This window comes from Mastigoproctus giganteus, chromosome 13 (genome assembly GCF_048544385.1).
Source record: "Mastigoproctus giganteus isolate SK-2022 chromosome 13, ASM4854438v1, whole genome shotgun sequence".
Lineage (NCBI taxonomy): Eukaryota > Metazoa > Arthropoda > Arachnida > Uropygi > Thelyphonidae > Mastigoproctus > Mastigoproctus giganteus.
Window position 1 is genome coordinate 76,588,035 of NC_143587.1, and position 26,804 is coordinate 76,614,838.

General features: G+C 36.1%; 1 protein-coding gene across 1 annotated transcript in view; it reads left to right on the plus strand.

Annotated features, from left to right (window-relative positions):
• LOC150076198 (uncharacterized) overlaps nucleotides 1-26,804 on the plus strand; it is a 76,616-nt gene that overhangs the window by 21,323 nt on the left and 28,489 nt on the right. Inside the window, exon 3 of the mRNA XM_090387523.1 lies at nucleotides 19,677-19,794. Coding sequence (XP_090243649.1) covers nucleotides 19,677-19,794 — 118 coding nt within the window. The remainder of the gene's footprint in view (nucleotides 1-19,676; nucleotides 19,795-26,804) is intronic.

Below are 26,804 nucleotides of genomic sequence, written 5' to 3' on the forward strand. Positions count from 1 at the left end.
TCTGGGATATGAAGTGGTCCGAGCTTTTGCTATCCACGAGGGCGAGCAAGATAAAAGGTAATTGTAATAACTAAAAGTGGATTTAAGTGGTTTATGCAGAAGTTTTGTATTATGTTTTACGAAGATATGTTGAATTGGTAAGTTACTGAGTATTTGTTTATCTAAAGGTCGATACGTCAGAATGCCACAGTATCCAACAGGAGAATTTTCTAGGACAGATGAGCACCATTTTAGAAGCCATGGCCCGAATGAATAAACCATCATCTCAAAATGTGAAAGCAAGTTCTAAAGATAAATTCCATAAAACCACCACAAAAATCTACCGAATAGAATCATTTTTCTGTCAATGCAACGCCATTGTTCGCATGGTATTTTGAAAGGTACTGTAATGTCAGAAGAGTAAATATTATTTATCAACAGGGCTTTAGATTGTAAAAGAAATTGGAGCGTTTTCACATAGATTCTCTGAAATCTGAAACCAGCAAATTTCTTCGGTCGTTTTCATTTTTGTGCGCATGTGCTAGCCAACATTTATGCGTATTCTTACAACCTCTAATAAGAGAAAGATCATTGTTCTCACTGTAATTTTTACTGCACGTTACTGAACGATTCCAAGGTTATTTTGAAACCTTCCAGAGCCTCGGTTTTCATTGAAGAGTAGTTCAGACAGTAGTGGAAATGCTGTAATTAGTTCATAGAGTAGTGGAAATCACAATGAAGGATCCAGCTATATTCTGTTCTAACCAATCATAGAGGCAGTTATCAGTGTGAAGGATACCCGGAGAATATCTACTGCAGAAGTGCATTATGGCCTAGTACCTTTAGTGATTGTGCAAGAAATCATGAATGCTGATGCCTTAACATATTTAGAGGATTCCAGATTTCCTATGATGTGGAAATTTGGTACAGATCGCTGTTGTTTTTAAACAGGATGCGACTCATCCCATACTGCCGGTGGTGCTCGAAAATGGTTCATGGCCGTGAACCTACGAGCACAAAAGTTGAAGTGGTAGATACAGAGTTCTGATTTGATTCCTAAGGAATGCATATGGGATGAACTGGAATGTAATGTTTGGCCAGAGCAACACATCTCACGTCGGTACTTCAGCTATCAGTTGTGCGGTGGATTGGAAGATTTTATTTAGTCTATAGTTCGTAGTGGAAAGCTTAACCACGAGGGTGGAGTATATTATAGCGGCAGGGGTGGCCCACAAGCTATTGAAATGAGTGCAGTAACGTTAATGTGAAGCCGACGTGTGTCCAGATAATTTCTGGAATGTAGCGTACATTCCTAATCTGTATCCGTCAGTAGGCATTAAAGAAGAAGAAATTAAGTTTACAGTTCTTTCACAATTAATTTAAACTTGGAAGCAATAATTCTGAATTTAACAAAAATTCAAACTTTACATGCAAGCATGAAATGAAATCTCCAAGAAAAGCAGGTCAGGAGAGAAGGTACGCACACTGGCCAAAAAAAATGGATCAATTCGGGCTGCCTTTGTTTCGATTAACATGAAGTGTGAGACTCAACATGGATTCTGTAAAGTGTTTTAGTGGGTTTGGTCTCACTGTAACCATTCTTCTAGAAAAATATCGGGTAGTTGCGACAGCTGAAGGAAGAGTATTTCGTTGTCGAATAGCTCTCTCCAAAATATCCCACACATTCTCAATAAGATTCCGTGGAAATATCTGTAGTAAAGGCATCCAGAAACAGAACATATATGAGACAGAGAGTGGAGAATGGAGAGGCTTTGTAAGCGATGGGTTATTAACCTAGCTGCCCTCTTTTCAATGGAATATAGAAGTCTAAGAGAGGTTATGGAGCACCACCTCAGATTTGGAAAGAATATTCCATCAAAGCAAAATAGTGTGAGTAGCTGTTTAGAAGAAAAGTAATGCCAAGAACGAAAGAGCAAATCCAGTTTTTAGATCCAGCAGAAGTGGTATTTGTGACGAGCTCATGCCAAGAGAGAGATTAGAAGTGAGGATAATCCCCAATAGCAGTACGTGATCTTGTCTAGAAATCTAAGTGTCTTCGAAGATGAGCACAGTATCAGAAGAATCCTTTTGGCCAGATATAAGGCAGGACTATATTTTAGAAGCATTGAAATTAACTGAATTATCTTTGCCCCTTTGTATAATTAGATGGACATCAGCATTTAAGAAATTGCAGTGGACATTCTAGAAATTGAAGCTGTTTGTGCAGGGCGAGGTTGGTCAAACTGTAAGATGGAATGCAATGAGCTATCATTCGACAAAATTATGGAGAGGATTTCCATTCTGTATAAGAAGTTCATTGATATACAAGAGGTAAAATATTGGCGAAAGAACAGCGCCTTGGGGAACACCAGCATTAGTGTAGAAGTTAAAAGACAGAGCCATCTACCACACTCGCAGTGAGCTCTCAGAGAGAAAAACTGGATACTTAATTACAAAAAAAGTCTGCAGTGCATAAGATGGAAGCTTATTTAGAAGACCTTTATGCCAAACACGAAGAAAGCCTTTGAAATATCAAGAGCAACTGCTTGAGCTTCGCAAACCTTTTCTATATAATTCGTCATCAGCCACTGTATTACCAATAAATCGATACTCATGGAATCCATAATGGCAATCATTGATTAGAAGGAAAGTTTCAAGATAGTTTAGGAGTGGGCAAGTAATGGATTTCTCCATTAATTTAGAAAGGGTAGAAACAAGTTCAATGAGACGATAATTGGAAGGGAGGGATTTTTCACCCTTTTTAAGAATTTAATTTGGCTGGATATGAGCGAATGTCCAAATAGAAGGTAAAATACCAGTGCAATAAGAAAGTGTAAAAATACAACACAGAACAAGAGTAAGCTTAGGAGCACAGGATTTAAGAACAAATGAAGAAATGCTACAAAGATCTAGCGCTTTCTTGGCATCAAGATTGTTCAAAACTCTTCTGACATCCTTTTTTGACGGAAGACCTCAGGATGCATTAAACTGAGTGTACTGAGAATGGTAGAAACTGATTTACAAAGATCGTTAATACAAGAATTATAAGAAAATTAGGATGAGGTTGCAATAGAGCCATCAAGTCTTAACAGAGATGGGAGTAATGATTGGCAAAAGCTGTGGCCAATAGTGTTGACAAGAAACCACAATGTTCGACTACCCTTTCGACAAGAAGCAAGTTTTCTATTCTTACCCTGTTCAAAATATAGTTTGGACTGATCAATAACTGCTTTACAACTGTTGGGAACTTTCGTGCAGGAAGAAAATGATCCTGGAGCTATGGATGCAAACCACGTGCAATAAGCAACATTTTTCAGCCTGAGCACACTTATTGAAAAGCCAAGGTTTAGATAAAGGAGGGGATTCTAATTTGGAGTGTGTAATAAAGGATTTCATCCCTACAAGACACTATTTATTAGGGTCACCTAGAATTTTAATTCAACTACTAACGCGTATTGTGCCTGTAAATTGCATATGTTCTCTGGTCGATCTGCCTGCATTTCTGGACGAAAAACTTCGGGTTCCGGAGGAAAAACCTTGCTATCCACGCCTGAGACCTACTAACTCAGCCACGAATTGAAAAAAAAAAACAAAAACCATAGAAGTTCCTCGCGTCATCGACGGGATTCGAATACGGGCCTTTTCCACTCGGTATGGGGAGGACGATGACGATACCACTGTGCTACCCGTTCAGACTATCCTTAGAAGAGTAATTTCACGTCAATCTCAGAAAATATTGGCATCACAAGATTTACAACATGGAAAATAAGAGTAGAAATCTCGCAGATTATCCCATTTTGCATTCGTGTAATGCCAAATAGCACGAGGCTGAGAATGGCACCGAGACAAAAGCTCCATTGCAGGACAGGTCATCACCAATTTGCGATCTGAACTGTCAAGAAGATTGCACACAACGATTCTGTACTTGGAAGCGTAGTTCGTGAGAAAAAGATCAAGAGTTTCGCCTGTATGGTTAAAATTGTCTGGTATCCGATGTGTAAATGAACAATATGTTCGAAATTATTAGTAATTGCAAAATCCACTTGTACCGCTGTTAGGAAAGTTGGACTGCAGAAATATCGAGCAATGGAACGGGCAGGACAATCCATACGAACAATGTCTTCACTTTCCAAAAGATCTGGGGTGTGGCGTTATCATCCATAAACAAGAACTCGGGGCTAATGGTACCTCGGAACAGACGCACACGGGGAAGGATTACATCAGTACACCTCAGTAGCGTGCATCGGTTACAATACCGCTTTCCAGTATTAGGAGTTGTGTACGTCCATCCAAGATAACGCCTCCCCAGACGAGAACACCTCGACCGTCATATCGATCCCTTTCAGTGGTATTTTCGGGGTGCTAGCCTGTGCCAAACTCTCGCCAGATTAGCTGAAGCCCAAAATCGCTGCTGATACTGAATCTACTCTCATCAGTAAAGTGTACCTTAAGTAAAGATTTTATGGTTGTAACCTTTAGAAATAGTGTTGGTCCTTACGTTTTGCACACCAGTGTAGTAGACGAAACTAATAAATCCCGTAATCATGATAAACCATTGCACTTTACTGATGTTTTCAAGTACACGTCTGACATGTTGGCATTTTCTGAGGTCTGAGAAAATATCGTTGGGCATGGTTAAAATTCAACAAAGATTTGTCCTGTTACCACGTGTATTATAAATTAATGGAAGATGACAGAATAAGAACTCCGGCAATCGATAAAAAAAGAGTTATCGGCATCACTTCCGCCATATAACAAAAACTTGCGTAGCCCTGTGAACTAAATTCACATTTTATATTATGGAGCTAATAAAAATTCTCATTGATGGCAAACTTTCCTTTAATAACAATAAAATTTATTTGCAAGTGTACAGATTTGTTATTGATCGTGAATATGAAAAAAGCCGTTATGGCTGAGCTTTACCTTGCTGATAACGAACACCAACATCCTCTGTCTTTTCAACCTACCATAAAATAATTCTAGTATAAAAAGGGCACGCTACTCAATCACTGTTTAGCTCCTTTAAACAACATAAATGCCAAATTTTCGCAATTTTGAAAGCGTTTTACAAAGTTCTTCGATGTTACCAGTCTTTAACAGTAGTTTAAGTAGCTAATCATAATCTCAAAAGTCGTAGGAAACTAACTGCAGTGCTAACTTCCAACGTCTTTATATCCCATTCAGAGAATACGTTTAAAACACATAAACTATTCATATCCGCTATATTGGATTTAACTCCACTACGCAAGGCAACCACCCCTTGCTTCAGAACGATTAAGTGGGTCACGTTGTGGAAATAATCCATAAAAATTCTTTATATCATTGACGGGATTCAAATTCAGGTTTTTTCACCCGATGTGGGAGACCATCCGCTATATCGTTGAATAAAACAAAGTAAGGGACATTCCAGTCTGTCTTTTACACAGTTCCTGTAAACTTGGCTACTACCCGCACTATGAAGCACTGAAACATTAGATGGAACCCAATAAAGCCATCCAATAATCATCTAAACGATGTTCTACATCTAAAATCGATAGATTAGAGAGGATTCTGCGAAAATGGTGCGAGTCGTATATGGGATATCCACGTCAAGGCGAGGAAGACCTTCAAATTAGCCTTTTTGAACGGCTTCTGGTAACAAGATTAAGCGAGCAATTTCTCCGCTAGCATGTAGACATGAAGACCATAGGGTGCCACTTATTCCTCTCCCACCTCGGTCCCGACAATGATATTACTGCTAAGTACCCGGAAGTAATGGGTGCTTATGGCGGCTCGTTCCGAGGGATGCATTTCAGATAACAAGTTCGTAGAAGGTTACATTAGATAATATTGATAACCAGATGTTCAGAAAGTTCTCTGAGCTGTATACACATATATACCGAAGTTAGTTCGATAACTCCACATTGCATTGCTTTAGCTGCCTGTCTGCTAAGTTGTCCTTGTAGAATACAGTTTTGTTGTTATCAACATGATAAGATGTCTCATGGTCTTGAGATTCGTAGTGTTACAAATAATTAGCTCAGTTCATTCATTTGTCAGTAAGAGTCCCTGAGGCTTTCCACAGATATTCTTCAATTATGAAAACTGGGGATTGCTATTGGAGTCTAAAAAAGCTGATGGAACTGTTATTCAAGTCCACTTTTGAGTCTGTTCAGCCGAATTTCGTTGATTTCTTGTTATTCTGCGACAGCAGAATCATCTGCTTGTACAATCATGATTATGGGGCTGTGGATGTACCTCCTCCTCTATGCAGTAGTTCTGAAATATTGCGCTTGATATAGTGAGGGAACTGCCCAGGTGTGAACATTATAAATAAGTGTCGAGGAGTGCGTCCACATCATACAAAGGAATGCCACAATTCTATATGTCCAGGCTATATTAGGTGGTAAGTAAATCTCCTCATCTGGTGCGATACCACCACTTTGTTTAATGGAAGCTGGAAGTAATGAAACCAATGCTTAGACTTCAGAGCAAAGGTCTGGCAATCCCCATCAATTCCAGTATGAGTGATGGATTTTGAAGTTATGATGAAGATCATGGCGAGATCCAATGTTTCTGACATTTCGAGGAACGGAATTGTAAAACAGTTTTCTCAGACTGTATACTAGATAGTCCATAAGGCTTAACCTATTAGTAACTTTCCAGGAGCCATTATACATTTATAACTTTCCTCCTGGAAAGTTACTAATGTATAATATCATTGCTACTGCATACATTGAAAGTTACTAATGTATAATCTCACTGCCTCTACTTTGCTAACTAAGGAATCTAGGGAGTCTGCTAAACCCCATTTCTGACAGCATCTCAGTGGTCTCAACTACTACTCATCTCAGTAGCCCTAATTACTTACCAGAATACTAAACAATCCTAACCACACACCTAACACTCTTGATGTTCTTTTTGAAAACAACCCTTCAGAGTACGTGGTGTTGATCTAGGCATCTCAGATCACAGCTTGGCGACGGTCTCTTATCCAATAATTTCTCTCTCTCTCTCTCTCTCTCTCTCTCTCTCTCTCTCTCTCTCTCTCTCTCTCTCTCTCTCATGAGAGAGAGAGAGAGAGCAAATATCCCCAACGCGCCATTAAATGTCCATGTCAAGAGTGTGAATTGACATTGGATCATGATAATATATTTTACTGATTCAGAGATTATTAATGAAAAAAATAAATAAAATAAAATTATCTTTCAAACAATGCGCAATTGGTGGTAAGGAACTGTTTTATTGTCTAAGAGCATCTGGCCACGAGAACCTATGCAGCCCCCCATCAGCGTTTTACCCGTTTTAGCCCATACCCAAAATTGTGGGTGTGGAAAACATCTTTCCACAGTTATTTCCATCTATCACAGGTGGGTCCACAGTGAAGTTCGGCAAATGAAAATTCATGGTATCATGCTGCTTCTCGTGGTTCGGAATCGAACCATTTGTTGCAGTGCCAAATACTTTCATGCTGAGTCCTACACCAAATTCCGTTGTGTTCCTCTACTAAAGGTGAACTGGCGACTGCGCTGAACGAGGAATGGACATAAATTCCTGCGCCAGCTGGAGTAATCAGCAATTTATTGAAAGTTTTTCATAGGGAAATGTCATTGGTCCAGAGATGGACCTTACACCTTATTAATTTGTTCATTAAAATTCGCATTTTTTTTAATGTGTTGTTTCTTCTAATACGTTTGGTGGGGGTTTTGTAGATATTCTATAAAACAAATCATATAACATATATTTTGATGCAACACTTCTTCCACTGAACTGGTACACATTCTACGGTACACCTCACTTCTGTTAACCCTTCTGATAGGTCAGATGTGTGTTAAGTACCAAAGCAACGCTATTCCTCACGCCATTGACGAGATTGGTACACAGACCTTTTGCTGCCGGTGTGGGACAGTGATTATAACCACTATGGAACTCGCGAGGGCTCTTCAGACAGTGCAAATCGAACGATACTGAAAGCACCAACATTTATAGAATATTTAAATGTTACCGTATCTATGGACTCAACCTCTCATGTAGATGGTGCATCAGTAGATTATTTGTGTAAGTTACATGGTCTTCAAGTCTTGCATCAGACACTCTCTCGAGTATGGCAAGCTGGACTTGCTGTCTGGGGGTCTAAAATGGAACTGATATTCAGGTGGCACTCGCAAGTGAAATGAACCGAATTTTGGTGAGGTCCGATCGTTCGGAGATAAACAAATACTCTCCTTGAATTTTTACAATGGTGAAACTGTTAGTAACCTGAGTATAACCCCAGTATGCAACTCCTGAAATGCTGCAATTAAATACTGGAGGTGACCACCCAGAGGAACACCGCCACCTCTGTGTTACCAGGCAATACTAGGTGGTAGATAATGCTCATTAACCAGTGCAGTACCACCACTTTGCTTATTGGAGGCTCGAAGTGAAACCCATGTTTAGTCTCAAGATCAAAGTTCCAGCAACTCCCGTCTCTTCCATCGTGCAATACAATCGATGTCTTTTGCGGTCATGATGGGCATCATGGAAAGATCCAATCTTCTTTACATTTCGAGGATAAAACTCTAAAACGGTATTCGCAGGCCGGCTGCTAGATAGTCCACCGAACCGAACCTATTATTAACTCTCTAGGAGGTATCCGGATTAGCTATTGTATAATTCCGCTGTCTCTCCTCTGCCAAACAGTGACTGGAGGGAGTCCGAGTAGTGCGGATACAGACGGAAAAAGTGCTGAGTATGTAGGTTAAATAATTGCCCATTTTTTACAAAGTCTCCCCATTCTCTGTCTCACAAATGTACTGTTTCTGCTGCAAGCCTTTTCTATAGATACTTCCATGGTTACTGTTGATCCCAATTGGCTTATATAATTCTATCTCGTTCTTCCAAACCAGTCTGAACACTTGTCGCAACCAGTAAGCATCCTTTCATTGTCCAACTTCACGTTCGCAGAACAAACTTTTCTTCTTTCTCATTTATTCGTTCAACTTCTGTTTTCTGGAACAAATTCCCTTCACTCGTATTTCCTAAAGATTACAATCTACAGATATTCAAGTGTAATGTCAACAAGTATCTTCTTTTATCTTCTCAATCTTCAACCCACGAAGGGTATTAAGTACTACAAATTCTAATACCTTTCGTGTTTGGGGGTTTCATAAAACCTACAGAGGCGTTTTTAAGGGCATGTCCTTATCTGCTTTGTGTGGATAATGGTCTCGTTTCTCTGTAGAAATTCCTGTTACTTCTGTTTGCTTCAGATCAACAAATATTGCAAAAAATAAACACAACATAAAAGTTCCTGAAGACACTGACGAGATTCCATCTGAGTAACTTATAGAGATACCAAATAGCGTGTTCGATGAGAGCGATTCTTTAAAACAAATTAAATTTTGACGAACTTTCTTCATAAAAAAACAGTCTAGTCAGTAATTCCCTTCGAAGAATCTATTTTAAGACTTACTTCTTTTCCATTCTATGCTGTTTTTCTGAGAGGAATGATTTCGGCTTGTTTTGATAAATCATTACCAGGGTATTAAGAGAGATTATCCATGGACGGGGATTATGTATGACGTTCGACCTTCCAATCCTCTTCTTCGTAGAGTAGCTTCGATTGATCTGCTCTACTGGCCTCAACATTTATAGTTCAGGTTCCCTGTTTGCTCCAACCTTTCCTGGAGGCGCCTTTCGAAGCAAAAAAAGCAAAACCCGATAGTTGAAGAGGCTAAAATAAACGCACGAGAGAACGTCAGAAGCAAAATACTCCATATGGTAGAATCCTTTTCAGTTGTGATGTCTAGATTAAGCCATCGATTACTGGTTATTCTGTTTATCACGCACACACTTCCTTAAAGAAACATATAAGAAAGAAACGGCGTTTATGTATTCATCTTTGTTCAGAACTTTGAGCAGTATATATATATATTGAGGATACATACAATAAATCTTCATATTAAGATAAAATGGAGCGATAAAAGCTGAGCAGTTTCATTTCAGAAGCATTCAGATATTTCCAGCTGCTGGAAGCATCTGAATGCTTTGAGAAGCAGGAACAGCGAGGAAACAACGTGAGATTGGACTAATTTTATGGTAATAATATGTTGATTCTCTGCTTAAGATTTATTACACAAGAATTACAGCTGAACTACGAAGACTTTCGGTTTACATTTATTTTAAGAGTATGTCCTAAACACTTATAATATCGACAGGAATAAGGGTGAGAACTGTTGTTCTTGTTGTTGTTTTTCTTTCTTTTTTTGTGCCAAGGCTATTAGGACTATGAGGTATGAATCACGTTATTTTGTGATTGGGTTTTCTATTTGCTGAATGAAAAGCAGGAATATTTAGAGAATTAAAACAAGCAGTGCTCTCTGTCTAACTCGGCCACAAAGTGGTAACGTGTATTTTATTAAAATAATGCAACTAAGGCGATGACGAGTCAGTATATTATGTCTAGAACTACATTGAAAGGTCAGAATTCATAGGATACCTTGTGCCAGGGGAACGCATCGCCATCACCCCTCTCGACAGTGCCGAATTAAGGTACGGGCTAGTAGAGCTCTTGCCCGGGGCGCCATTCTTTAAGGTGCACCAAATTTTACAAATCATGAAAAAATATAGATATCCTTAGTAAAGGGGGCGCCGAAAAATCGTTATGCCCGGGGAGCAAAAGTACCTTGGTCCGGTACTGCCTCTCGCTAGTGGAAGAACCCACCGCTTGGCAGGTATACAGGTACACAGCATCACTGCATTCACGTAGACGGTAATCTGATGTCAGTATTGATAAACGTTGTGAGTTAACCGACTTTGAAAGAGGGAAGATAGTGGGTGCCCTTCGCATGGGTCACTCTATCCGTTCGAACTTTGGATCCTGCCCAGTTCCATCTAGGAATACGACGGAATTATGGACAGATTGCAGCAAGCGTGGATGTAAATACCTGTGGAACGCTTTCGTGAACTAGTGGACTCAATGTCTGGCCGTGTGAGTGCCCTTATCTGGGCAAAAGGTGGGCCTACCCGTTACTAGACAGGTGTCCCATGATTTATGTTCTCTCAGTGTACGTATATTCTTTGCTCTCCCCTTGCTGCTTAGTGGAAGAAGAAAAATGCTTTTCCAGAAGAAAAGCCATGCAGCCCTCCCCTGTTACCAACTAACTAGCCAAACTGTTTAAAAAATTCCATAAAATTCCCTTCATCGCATCATTGACAGGATTCGAACCCATTGCTTTACCAGCCGATGTGGGTGGATGATGCTTCCTGTGCGGCTCTCATGGTGTGAATTCCATAAACGTTCTTTCCATTTAAAAGACATTTATGAACCCAAGTCTTCTCCAATTTGTGTGCAAAGAGTGGAGTCGTAACCCTTGTGCTAAGTGAGAAGACTAGCTATTAATGGGTGCGATTGTCCGTTTCCATGTGAGGTCATTACAGTTAGGTCAATACAGTTATTCAAAACATACAGGACAACGTCACTCCTTCCCGTATAGATTGGTCATAATTTTATTCAAGAACTGTTGCCATGAACCTACTGCCATATTTATCAGTTTTTTCTAATGCTGTTAAAAAGAAATTTGCTCTTTTTTTTTCACTTCAACTACTACAATGCCGACGGCAGGAGTGACATTTCGTGAAATTGCGGACCTACCTCTCATGAAAAGGACCAAACTGTCATTCAGACTAAAATGGGCCTTATAAACATGGGCCTTAATTTATCAATTTAAGCTAAATTTTTAATAAAATCCATGTTGTACAACATCACCATACCAGTGTACGAATACTCTTGGAAGGATCTCGTAAAACATTTTTCTTACCAGAAATTTCAAGAGCTTTATGAACAATCCAGGAATTCCTTCTAATTGTGATTAACATTAAATAAATCATGGTGAAGCAATTTAAGAATTTAATTGTCTCTATTTGGTTATTCTTTTCTTCGGTAATATCCTGGCAAGCATCATTTCTTGCCTTAATGGAACTATCCTCTCCGGGTAAACAAGAGAGATTAAGGTGGTAAAATATTACTCACCTGGGACCCACCAGCTGTCGGCACTACGAGGTTTCTCTTACAAACACACATACAAACACATTCATCGCCTATTACGCACTACTCTCCCATTAATTACACTTGTGCATGCCAGTGTGAGTTAGGTAATTATCCGAATATTTTGATCGCCCACACATCTGCTTCTGCGTGAGTTTTAATGGCCATCACAACACATGAATTCTGTTATCAGTGCCGACAGGCGCCAACGCGCTTATTTGAAGCAGTCTAGAATGAAGACGATGGTTACTTCCAGTGAATGAAAAGTAAGCAAGGTGGGTAGATGCAGTCACAAAAAAAAGATATTAATAGGTGAACTGAATCGACAAAATGTTAAACAGGAACAGAATGTTTTGGTTAACAAAACTTCCATCCTGCAATACATAAAAGAAGGAAACAGCATTGCATTCACCTTTCACGCTTAGCACTTCGATACAAAACCCTCATATTTTCGTAAAATATACAACTCAACCCCTATATTTTAAGTTATATGCAAAATTTTATATTTTTTAGCAAAAATAAAGAAACTTTGACAAAGGTCATATTATGGAACCACGTTTGGCAGGAGCCACGATTCAAGAAACGAAAGACATAACTGGTTTCTCAAAAGCACCCATCTCAAAGGTTTTTAATGACTAGAAATCAAGCGGTTCTTTTAAATCTTAAAGGAGTAAATGTGGCAGAAAAACAATACTTCAAGAGTGAAAAGGTCGTACTCTATGGTGGACTGTACGGAAAAATAGGACATCCAGTGTACAGACAACATTTGATTTCAACCAAGTCCAGAACTGACCCTCCCCCCAATTACACCCATACTATGAGCAGGAAATTGACGAAATTGTGTATTGGCAGTAGCCTGCCTATTCGGAAGCCACTTGTTTCAAAGAAAAACAGAAAAATCGGCTTGCAGTGGTGGCGAGAATGTTGTTGGACAGTGGAACAGTGGAAGAAATTCATATAGTCAGACGAACCACGATACACTTTGTTTTGCACTGATGGTAGGCAGAGAGTGTGAAATGAACCTCACCAAGCGATGTACCCTTCTTGCCTTTTTAAGATAACCCAAACATCTTGAGATAGTATCATGGCATAGGGATTGATTTTTGACATGTACTGGATCCGTTAATACCAGTGTAAAGTCGAATGCCATCCAGGAAGTAATTGGATTTTGTGTCAGAGCTATGGCACGCTGCAATATTACACTGTTAATCCGAAGGTGATGGCCACTCTATGGACGACAACAGCCAATTGTGCTAGAATCGATCGTGCAAGAATGGTTCGTAGAACATGACACGGATTTTCTCCATCTTCCCTGGTCCCCACATTCATGTGATCTCAATCATATTGAGAATGTCTGAGATATACTGGAGGGAGCTATTCGGCAGAGATGTCCTCTTCCTTCAATTGTGTCGCAGCTGCGCTATATTTTGCTGGAAGAATGGTTACAATTAGACCAAAACTAAAAACCAGCACTAAAAAACTTATAGAATCCATGAGGCACTGCAAACAAAGACGGTCCAATTCGATACTGAATAAAGGTTCGTTTTTATATTGTGCCCCTTGTTTCGCCTCAAGAGAAAGAGAACGAATTTTATTTATTTTACTCAACCTCTTCAGAGCCTTATAGAGCTCAATTAGATCACCTCTTAAATGTCTAGTTGTCATAGTTTGCAATACACATCTAAGCCCGCCGTAATTAATGTGTGCATTGATTTACACACATCACCAGTCTCTGAATCCTGTCCACAAATTCTGTCTATTTTAGATGTAGTCTCCAGAGGTGAATGCAATATTCCCAATGCGGTGTAATAATTGACTTATATCTCTTTCTTTTATTGTAATTTTTATTATTTTCATGTGATATTTCTTTATTAGCTGTATCTGGTAAAATACTTTAAAATTATTTTTATAAAGCCATTATTTAATCGTTGTTTTATGTTTTAAATATTTTATAATTTTTAATTGGGCAGAGTGCATTAAGACTAAGTTAATTTTTGAGCGCAGTATACAGAAAATACACATCTTTTATCAATTCCATTTATAAAAATAAGTTAAAACATTCTTAAAATGATTCCTTATGAATCAAAACAAAAATGATAACAAATCTTCGCAAGAAATGTAAGCAAAAAATAAAGGTGGAACTGGATTTAATTCATCTCATTATTGAAGAGAATAGACGTCTAAAAATTTTGATTAGCACGGAGAAATTGATTTAGGTTAAAGAATAGTAAAAATGATTTATTTGAAGAGATATAGAAAGTCAAATTTACATGTAAGAAGTTTTATATCAAAATAAAACGCATGGATGTTTGTAATAAATATCAAAGGAAAAACTTAGTTCAGAATTTAAATGTTCTTCAAGGATGATATTTATCGTGTAGCCTGTAAATAAATTGAGGAAAATTATACCTTTAACAAATGTAATCATGAGGTGAACAAATCTTCAAAAAATCAGAAAAAACACGAGTAATTAATGAAATCAATTACTCATGTTTTTTAATTTCTTGTTTCACATTTTATACGATTTAAAAAATCATTTCATAATGAATTTCTAAATCATTTTTTATTAATTATAACAATAAGAAAACAATAAGTAATTTGTGCAATTTTTAATCATTTTGTTAACAAAAATGTGAGAAGGTTGTGTGCAAATCAATGAATTTTTTAAAATATTTCAACGAAACATTTTTCTTAATAAATGGTTTCTGTTTTATAAACACTAAAAATTATAGAATTAAAATACACTGTATAATGGAAGGCTAAGAATTTTAAAAGATATACCAAAATAAATAAAGAAATATTAATTAAGATTGTATTAAATAGAAAATAATTACATTACAAAAAACGTAATAGAATTCAACATATTCTTGAAAATAAAAGCATTAGCAAATTGAAATAATATTGTAGCAGAAAAGAATTTATAGTTATGCAAGAATAACAAGCTAATAAATTTTGCAAAGTTTTTAATTTTGATAAATTAAACTTCATTATGATGATTACTCAGAAGGAAAAATTTCAAAATGACAAAAACTATAATATTATTTTGATTCATCTAGCTTTATGGCTGGCGGTTTAGACAAGGTGGCTAATAATCTTAAAAAGATCAGTTTAAAAATATAAACTTTTCAGAAGATAAGTGAGATTTCGTGATAAGAAAAAAAAACATGACTACATGGATATATTGAAAAAATGTGTAGAAACTAAATTAGCAAACATATTTTTATAGTACATTAAAAAATAATTCCGATGAGTATTTTAAACATGCCACAAAAGGTTGAAAAGAAATTAACATGAAAAAATAGGTCACTAGTCTGAATTTTATCTAATAATTTATGTATTATTATTAGCTGATATATTTGAAACTTTAGAGATGCTTGTTTACATGCTTATAAAGTCGATCCTTCTTGGTAAAATGTCCCCCCCCCCCAGGTTTATCTTTGTATTCAATATTAACAATAACAAATGTGCATTGAAATTACTAAATAACACTGATATGTATTTAATGATTGAAAATGGAAAAATGGATAAGAGAAACAAATAAAATTTAACTGAAATTAATCAATGCCATTACTAGAAGTTATGCTAAATAATAAATATTTAAAATATTTAACTTAAATCAATTACTAAAAATAATTAATGAGTTAATATAATTTTAACATAATTTTCTTAATGTGCTTAGATGTGAATAATTGATATATTGGATTTAAACGAACCGATACAAATATACATAATCGCAAATACCAGATGCTTATGAAGCTGCTTATACTTTACCAGTAGATTTAAAATATTAAAAAGAACTATATGATTTTTCTAATGATTTATCTTTAGACCTTTTAACGTATAACATTGTCTTTTGGAACAAGAAATAAAATGATAAATATCCAAAATTAGTCACAAATTAATATAATAAATATTCAAAATGAAAAGCTAATCTCAAATTTATATAATAAATATTCAAAATGAAAAGCTAATCTCAAATTTATATAATAAATATTCAAAATATCAAAAATTAATCACAGATTTATATAATAAATATTCAAAATGACAAAATAAATCATAAATGTATATAATAAATATTCAAAATGACAAAATAAATCACAAATGTATATAATAAATATTCAAAATGACAAAATTAATCATACATTTATATAATAAATATTCAAAATATCAAAATTAATCACAAATTTATATAATAAATATTCAAAATGACAAAATAAATTGCAAATGTATATAATAAATATTCAAAATGTCAAAATTAATCAGAAATTTATATAACAAATATTCAAAATTACAAAATTAATCACAAATTTATTTAATAGTTATTCAAAATGACAAAATTAATCACAAATTTATATAATAAATATAGCATACATTATAACTATTTAAAGAAATACTTTTAACTAGGATTTAAATGGATAGGGTTTTAGAATTCAAAGAAATTTACTGGCTAAAATCATATATAGATTTTAATACAGATAAAAGAACTGAAGCTAAAAACACATTTTACAAAGATTTCTACAAATCAATAAATGCCGCTTGTGGAAATGTATGAAAAATATAAACAAACTATTTTATATTTGGCTGGTGTGGAATAAAACTGAAACATTAATAGATAAAAACTTTCAGCAACAAGATAAAATCATGTGTTGTGCATATTAAGAAAATATTAGTAATTTTAAATAAACCTATTTCTGTTTGTATATGTATTTTAGATATCTCTTAGTTTTAATATATCTAAGTTCTAGTTATGTTCATAATGATATGATATTATACGATATTAAATCAAATTACTTTTATGAAGATATAAAAAATTATAAAGTTCTTTACTACATCACACTATATAGAAATAATATATTTGATTTACTACCTAGGGTAAATAAGGAAATAATTATAAAAATAAAAGCTGAATGTAAAGAAAAATCAAAAAGAATTTGTTGAAATTTATATTATGAAATAAACAAAGAATGCTTATTTAATATTAAGTAACAAAAAAAGATCTATGAATCTAATAAGAAGTAAAAAATGCGGTTTATGATGTAGAAGTATATCCATACCGTCATATACACTAGCTAATCTCTCGTTTGATTTTCTAAAAGGTCTGTAGAACATTTAAGAACATTTTATCTTTAAAATCTTCTTAACACCACCTGTTTTAATTTCAACTGTGGAGGCCACCACTGCAGAGTTAACTAATTTAATGGATTCAATAAACATAGATTTAGTTTCTGAGACAACATAATATCCTCTATTAAAATTTCTTATTCTAAAAGTTTATTTTTATTATATGATTTTACATAGTTTTTCTTCTCTACAATGGACTTTAAAAGTTTTGGTATATCATGAAGACTTATTATGTATAAAGTATTAAATTTAAGTTAAAAATCTCGTACCCATTCAAAATTACAAAATGGATTAATTTATGGACCAAGTGTATCTGGAAAGATTAATTTACTAGTGAGTTTCATATTTGGTTATCTGTATTATCAAAAATTTTAAATAATTTTAAATACCTGCAACTTTTGAATAAAAAATCGATAATATGAATGACTCTGTTTCCCTTGATCCAATTAATCAAAATCTTATAGTTTTTGAATATTTCTTCCAAAATAATGCAAGATAAAATAATTGAGCTACTCATTGGAGGCAGAATTGAAAAATACTTCTATAATTTAATTATCACAGAGCTTGTTACGTAATATACAGAAGATATACAAGTGTAACTAACTACTTTGAATTATTTTAATTTTTCAAATAACATAGTGAACATACTATTGAAATAAATAATATCGAATTTATGAAGTTAGTTACTAAAGCTTTTAAAAATTGATACAGTTTCTTTGTATCGATAAAATTACCGCTGCACGAATTCTTAAATATAGGATAAATCTTGGTAATATCAAATGGCTTACTAAAGAAAGTTTGGCTCGATAAGAGGATAAACTACTAAAGGTGAATGATATTGGATTATGATTTAATATTACTGAGAATGGAAATTTTAATATCGAAAATAAACAGCTAACCAATATTAAAGATACAGAGCATGATAAGAACTCAACTAGCCATTAAAACTATTTCTATATAAGATAATCACATTAGGGAAAAATCATAGAGAGAAAATTCACTTTTGGAAAATGTCCTATCGATGATTTATCGATCGTTATCCTGTAGAGATAGGGAGGTCATGATCCCACTGTATAAGGCGATTGTAAAACCACATTTGGAACACTGTGTTCAAGTATGGGGATCTCATCTGAAAAAAAAAACACATTGGGCTTCTTGAAAGGTCCAAAGAAGGGCAACTCGAACGGTGAGATCATACTCGATTATGTGGGCACCAGAGCTTCGCAACCAGGCACTTCAGAGGTGACTTGATTGAAGTTTAAAAATGGATTAGTAAAATGAATGAAGGTGGAATTCTCACTTTTTACTAAAGAATTATAGAAATAGAGGTCATAAATTCAAATTACAGAAGTTCAGGTTAAATTCGATTGTAGGAATTTTTCTTTTAGCCAGCGAGTTGTTGATAGCTGGAACAAGTTACCCTTGCAGGGATTTGAGGAGGGCTAATAGTGTGAATATATTCAAAATTCATCTAGATACTTACCTGTGCGAGGAGGGAAGTATATAATTTGTCTTTTCTTATTTATTTATATTTTTATACTAGTGCAGCAAACGCCTGTGGCTTCCTTGCACTATATGGCGAATACTATTACAATTACGAGAGTGTCCTGGCTTTCATCAATGAGAACACAAATGATGAGTCGAAGTTGAAACAATTTTAATAATAATAAGGACAAAAAATATCATGCCTTAAATAATAATATTATGAAAAAGTATTATTATGACTTTTCTCCATGAGGGGGAATAACAACGCCATCCCAAGTTGGCCATCAAGAGACTGGCCATAGCCTAGCAAGAAGATGGGAGGAGTTTAGCAGACCTCATTGAACAAAAGACGAAGAAAGCGATTAAAAACCTGAAGGGTTTTAATCGCTTCCAGGGAATCACAGCACCAATCTACTAGGCCAGAAGGAAGATAGACAAGACTGCTCGACTTCAACAAGGAGACCCTAGTCTCACAGATAGATGAAATAAAAACAGAAATATGGGCGAAGAAGGCACTCCATGGGAGATGTTACAATGACCTCCATCAAGAAAACATATGCAGCCGTATGTTGTGATATACTGAAAAATTTTGTCTTACTTGAATTCGCGGCAACTGTGTGAAGAGAGGCAGTGTTTGTAGCAGCATGACAACGCTCCATTTCACAAAGTAAGGTGAGTAAAACAGTTGCTTCAAGATAATAATGTAGTGAACTTGTTGGTAATAACTATTCAACATTAACTACCAAATATTCAAGATTCTTTTAATTTTATTATTGTTTTTAATTAATAAGCAATATTTTATATAGTTATATTCCAGTTTAAATATCCCTTTACGATATTCTGTCGTGTTTCTTATGAAAAGAATTGAAAAGGTTGATTCCCAGCTATCTATTTTAGTGGTTACTTAATACAAGATTCAAAGTTTATTAAAAGAAAGGAAAGCAAGCAGCTTGTTTAGGTTAAATGCAACACTGGAGTGTTGGAAAGAAAGAGAGAGAGAGAGAGAGAGCTAAATATTATGTGAATGATTTGAACCTATTTTAAGAAGTAGCCTCTTAACCAGAGATGATTATTTATCCACCAGGGTTTGTGCTACGGTATCGAGAACAAGACTTGTATTGGAGATTCAAACTGTTACTGTCCAGGAACTCCGCGTCTTCTGTGTGTGTCTGGCAGATGTCGTGTTCCAAAACCACCAAAATGTAAGTACCGCATCGTTGGTGAATTTTAATCTTTTCCGTACAGCTTCAATCGTCGTATTTCTTCTTTAACATTTATCGTTTTAATTTCGTTAGCAATTTATGTAACAAAATTGCTAACGAAGCAACATGAGATTTTTAATGTAGTGTAAAATTGGATTATCATGTAGAGCAGGTTTGAGTTCGAATCCCGTCGCTGGCCGAAATTGAGAAATCCTTCCCTTTAGTTCAGAAGAAATCTTCTGCTTTTATCCTTTCTTCTAATTTATTTTATATTGTGGCCTAGTTTGATGGTCTCGGGTGGGGGTGATTTCCCCCCATGAAAATTAGTAAACTAAACAGAAACAAGTTACAGGAGGCAAACCACCCAACTGTTATTAACATCAGAACTCTTGCATATCTAGAAATAACTTTTATTTACAAATAAGCTAATACATTTACCTGTAAATGTGTGCTGTAACCTTTATTCTTATAAGTCCGTTCAAAGTGTCGTTATTTCAGTTCTGTTCTTTTGGGAGTGTCACCTCCTACGCACCCAGCGATACAGTTCGTTCCAAAGGTTCTCTGTAGCATTGAATTCAGGGCCCTGGGCTAGGGCCCTGAATTCAGTGCTGTGGACAAAATCCACGATTTTGTCCACAATAACTAATGGTCCGATAACAACCCATGGAAAACAGTCCCAGGCCATCACGATGCGTCTGTCAAACTTCGGGACAATACAGTCTGGTAAGTAACTTTCTCCGGACACCCAGGCACGACTGGTAGACTATGGACAGTGACTCATCACTCCAAAACACAGCTTTCCATTGGTTTAAGGCTCAAGGTCTGGAAAAATAACCAAGGTAGATGGCATTTTGGAATCGGTCGGTTTGATTACTGGTCTGTAGATTGTTGCACGACTGTGGTAACCCATATTAGTGCTGGTACTGAAACGTTCAGTTTCTTAATAAACCTTTTATCTATTGAAGTTAGTCTTTTGGGTTACCTAAACCTAATGAAATTGCATTGGATGTAGATTGGATGTATTCTAACTTCAGTGAAAACTAGCTTTATAATCGCAAAGATTTGAAGATTCATAATGCATAAAGATAAGCTTGAAGTTCCTCTATGGAAGTTTTAAAACTTCACTTAAATTGAATTATTGGCTAAATTATTACTCATCAGGTAGGTGTTCTTATTCCCTCTCACTTGAGTTATTTCACTAATGAAGACTCCTCTAAATCCAAAAGGATATGAAATTAGCAATCTGTTCCGATACTCCCTCTAGGGTAGCACCGTTGGTAGAATCGCCGTTCACCCCCATGCCGGGTGGAAAAGGCCAGAATTAGAATCCTGTCAATGACACGACTGAATTACGTTGCCTGAGACCGACTAAATTACGAATTTAGTCGGTCTCAGGCAACGATAGCATGGTTTTTTCTCCCGGAAACTCCAGATTTTTGTCCAACAAAACAACAGATCGACAACATAATATATGCAATTTACAGATATATTACCTATGGCGCAATATGGCCTAAATCCCTACAACAACCTTGCAACACAATTTCACCAGGGACACAGGGATGAGATGTTACCAACTAACAAGGTTGCAATTTTAGAATTTCTCTCAACCGACAGCAACTTTGACCTAATAATCTACAAAAAACACGAATTGCAGAGCCCTTCTGAAAGTTGCTAAGGTGATGGCCCAAGGATACATCGAGTATACATTCATAGTCTTTCTGTATCTGCTTCTATTACTGAAGAACTTAAGCTCAAATGATAATTTCTAAATTTTGTAAGCCGGTGGTGTACATCTTTTTTTTTTTTTTTCAAGTCAAGACGAAATGGAAACGTTTGGTTATGGTGCTGACTATATAGAACCTCTCGGCATAAGAATTAATTCAAGATAGAAGCTCCAGCAGTCTTTAATAACGATAAATGGCAACAGAAACTTATGCACTGCGCTTGACATTGAAACCTTCGCAAACGAAATGATTGGATGGTTGTGTTATGATTTGAGTCTGCATTCGGCAGTTGTTAATAACAGGGAATTAACAATTATGATGAGCAACGTTCTCAAAGATCTCAATGCTGCCATGTTGAAAAAGTTATGTACATATGACGTCATAAATTCTCCAATCAGCAAACTGAGGCGAAAAGGTGATCGACAAAATGTAAAAAAAACATAAGCTGACGTCCAGAAATACTGGGAAGAACTATGTGGGCAAAATAATTGTAAAAGGAGAAACTTTCATCAAAACTCCATCCATGAAATTTTTATTACAAGTATGTTAAATATTTTCTGGAAAGTAATGGTCAGAGATTTCGAAATTTTCGAAGTTCAGAATGGTTTTCTGAAGCTCAAAGCCCCGAAATCCTTTAACAGTTATGCGAGTCGTTAATAGTTTTGGTGTTTTATGCGCTTTAGTCTGTTTTAAGTTTCTGATTTTAAGTTGCTTCACCCAACCAATAAAACAGCTGCACGAAGCAGTCCCAAATTCCATATTTTTCACATTTATTGGGGAATTCAAAAATATTCAAACTTCCTCCGCTGTCATAATTACGCAGCTGTCAATACAACATAAGCGTAGGAAGGAAGGAACGCCATGAGACTTCTCATTTTGCAACAATATTTCGAATAAATCCCTATTCATTAGGCGTGCTCCCCATGTTTGAAAAATCCTACAAATGAAAACTAGATCCGCCTCCTTAATCGCACCATTAAGGCTTTTGACTCAGCCTTCGAAAATAAAACTTCGTATCTTCTTAGGAGTGTGACGTTGAGGGCATCTCTTACTGCTAAGGAAGGCGACGTCATGTTTCTGAGAATCCTGAAGTCCTGCCGCTAACGATAGATCGAAGAGCGGAGATGGGAAGGGATGTAGAAGGAAGGGGGAAAAGAAGGGATGACTGATAAAGGCCGTCAACTTGTCACGGGCTGTTGCCCTTTTGGAACGTTGTGTTGAGATGAAGGAAGGTGCGGTAACGGACGGTCTGCCAACTGCAGAGTTCGATCTTCTTAGAGCAGCCCTTGATATGCCAAACGCATTATGAAAAAGGCCTTTAGAAGTTGTCAGAATAGAATGATAATGAAATGGTGAAAGATGAGGAGGATTCTGGAAACGACGCAATGGATGGAGTATGAAAACTAAGTGGAATATTCTAGAGTGGATTCACCGAGATGGGCTGGATTTTAATTGTGTACCTAAGGATAATTAAAAGACTTAAAATCCTCGACCATATTTTTGTAATAGTTTGATAAGTTTGGTGTCTTTGCCTGAGACCGACTAACTCAGCCATGGAGTGAAAAAAATATAATAAAAACGCCCATAAAAGTTCTTCACGTCATTAACGAGATTCGAACCCCAGCCTTTCTCACGTGATGTGAAGAGAATGGTGATTACAACCATGGTGCTACATGCAGAGACTGGTAATCGCCATCTTATTGATTTCTGTTGGAGAGGAAACCCAAAATTTAATTGCAATTTTGCGAGCTCTTCCGAAGAACTAACCAATTCTTGTTTTTTTGGAAAAATGCATTCCAGATAATCGATTTAACGAATGAGCTTATGAAACAGATGTTCCAGAGCGAAACTGTAAATTGGTTTTTCTCCATCAGATTACTGCGTGACCATAATAAACAAGACATCTAGTCCCCCCTAACTCCTAGGCTATCCCAGCTGTGTCAGAACCGCCAGTACAGTTTCGCACCGGACGGAACCAATAGTAATTCGAACAACGTGAAATCTAACAAAATATGGTATCTGATCCAGAATAATATTCTTTTAACAATTCTTAATTTTTGAGAAATTCGGGAATCAGAGCATTTTCCTCATAATTTTTTACTACTGGTACATCCAGTGATGGTCATTGCTGGGCGTACTCCTAATTATACTGTGTTCTATCAGTGGTTTCCTTATTTGTAAGTTGATGGCCAGTTTCGGGCAAAGGGTCAGACGGGGAAAACCCATGCGACCCTAGACCGAAACCCACTCATGCGTCGCATAACAAAAAAAAAACATAAACGTTCCTACATCGAGATGGAATTCAACTACAATCATCATTTTTCCTGGTCCGAATTCGACACAAGGGAAGTGATAAATAAATTTATCAGGGAAGTTTGTTATAAATTAATTACAATGTGTGTGTAGTACTAAACCATAGAGTGGAACTTCTATAAAAACTGCTGAGAGATATTGTTGTTTTTGTTGTTGGATTTAAGGAGCATCAATAACTAAGTCCATATTATTCCGTGTATATTGTCTGTAAATTGCGTGTGTTCTTTGGTCGATTTTCTGTTTTCCCGGAAGAAAATAACATGCTACCCTCGCCTGAGACTGACTCAGCCATTTTATGAAAAAAGGCCCATAAAAATTCCTCATGTCATCGACTGGACTCGAACTCAGGTCTTTTCCAACCGATACGATCAACAGCACTACTTCTCAATCTTACAAAATGCTTTACTAAAATACAGAGTAAACTCAGAAAATTTGAATAAACATTTCATGACATTCGTAATTCTAGTTAGCATCATTATATTTTATTTGATTTAATAAATATAATTAATGTATATGAAGAATCCTATACCACTATATTTGATCGAATTGTATGGAAATTTTGACCATGAAAAGTACTTCAGAGTGAAATATCGTGCAAATTTTCAGTTCATTTTTACATATGCTTCATCTCATCTCCGAAGATATTTTGTAATCAGGCGATATGATGAGAAACTTGGTGATTAAATGAGTTTGTGTTAATCTTAATATACAAACTTACGAATTTCATTCATCTTAATCTTGAGTGAGTTTCTAGGGGTATTTATAAACATGCAGTGATGATTTTTTTGGTTTCTTGCAGGTAGTACTTTGAAGGAAAGTCGATAAAAGCTGATGTTTATTTAGAGGTGATATATAAAGGTGCATGAAGAAAATGACAGACCTGTCTGAATTCCAAAGAGGACAAATTGTTGGTGCACGCAGGAGCATCGGTGACAATAACTGCTGATTTATGTAATGTATCCAGAGCAAATGTATCGAAAGTGATGTCTGCATTCCCCAAGTATGGAAAAGCAAAATTTTGAGTTGTGGCAGAAAATCGAAGTTGAGTAAAGGAGACTGCAAGGCACTGAAAAGGATTGTAGCTCGAAAACATAAAACTACTGCCTCAAAAATAGCTGTAGAACTTAATGTAAGTCTCAGAAGTCAGGAAAAATTGCGGCGAGAACATAAAGCTGAAATTTATATCAGAGCCGCTATTGCCAGCCCACTCGTTACTGATAATAATGCTTGAAAGAGGACGCAATGGTGTAAGAAGTACGAAAACCACGAAAACTAGACACTTGATGATTGGAAATACTGTACATCATAGTTTCAGACGAATCACCAACATCAGGGAGGGCAAACGTTTGACAAATGTCAAAGGAGGTTTATCATCCTGTCTCACCAACCGTCAAACCTGGAATAGGACAACAATGTTGGTATTCTTTAGGTCCTAGCATCATCCTGAATGTGTAATTTTAGATGTTATAGGACAGTAGGATGCCGAATGGGTGATGAATCCTGAATGGATGATACTTGATATTCTGAGTGACCAGGTTCATCCCATGGTGCAAACATTGTTTCCCACAAAGGATGCCATGTTTCAAGATCATAAAGTTCCAATACACACTACCAGTGTGTCCAATCTTGATTTCGACGAGCATGAAATTGAGATAAGCATCTCTCATAGCCTCACAATCGCCTGACTAAAACGTTATTGAGCCACTGTGGGCATATTTGGAGACGAGAGTGAGAATCAGATTTCCTCCACCTTTCTCACTCAAGGAGCTTGAAACGTTCCTCCATGAAGAAATGTCCAATATTCCTCTTAAAACAGTTCAATATTTATTTTAATCTATTTCACGTAGAATACAAGCTGTTTTTAAAGAAACAGATGGCCCCCAACGACATATTAGTACATATAACTCTCATCACTGATGTTTCCATTATTTTCCCATCATTGTACATTATTGCTGTGCAAAAGGCATTAGCAGCAGACCCTATAAACATCACACATCAAAAGATATTTGAATGAAATTACCTGCATAAGTAATTTTCTATCCGCCAGTGATATGTCAAACAGTAAAGAAACGTATTAGGATAAAAGGAAGGTCTTCCTTTGGGGAAGAAAGCAGGGTTATTGAACATCTCATTCAGAGCTACAGAATAAGTGGTCGTATCCTTTTGATGTAAGCCACCCTTTGTTAAGATGCCTTTTGATGTTTGACGTGAATGATAACATCAATACGATTTTGTACTAATGACTTCCGATAACCCATTAAAAGCTATCTACTCATCCATTTGTTTTAGTTAAGCAATAAAGATGACAGAAACTGAAACTGTGTGGAATGCGGGGATGCTTACAGAATAAGCAGAGTGGTATAAATATTCGATATTTTTAGTTTCCAAATCCCATTAGAAGTTTAATTATAAGTATTATTTGGAAAAGATACGCGATTATGAAGAAACTTGAACTGGATTTTCTCTTTCTTTTTCTCATGGAATTTCTTCCTCCCTTTATCTGTCCTTTTGGTTGCTGGCATGCTGCATGGAATTGTATATCCGTGTTCCATCTAAATGAGTTCCGTTGCCGTTATGTGCCGTGTACGTAGCTGCACGATACGCCCCATTAGCGCAATGGTAACAGCCCTTCATAGTAATATCTCAGCAGAGATGCAACCAAAGCACGTAAGAAATTAACGGAGCTTGCAGTTTCATCTGGCAAATATCCCAGATATTTGATGTCACTGATATAAAAACAACCAGCCGACTCATCATTTGCTCTTTTTAATCTAGAAGAGATTAGGATATGTACGCACACATGCACGGAACCGAATATCTGTAAGGCAACTATAATCGCTACATAATCCTCATTTTTTTGAAATAAGTTTCTTGTCCTAGATTCAGTTCGGAGGGAAGGACTCAAATTGCTATTTGTTAGGTGAAATTATATATTCAGAATAAACCAGGAGGACATCTCTGCGTCAGATCAGC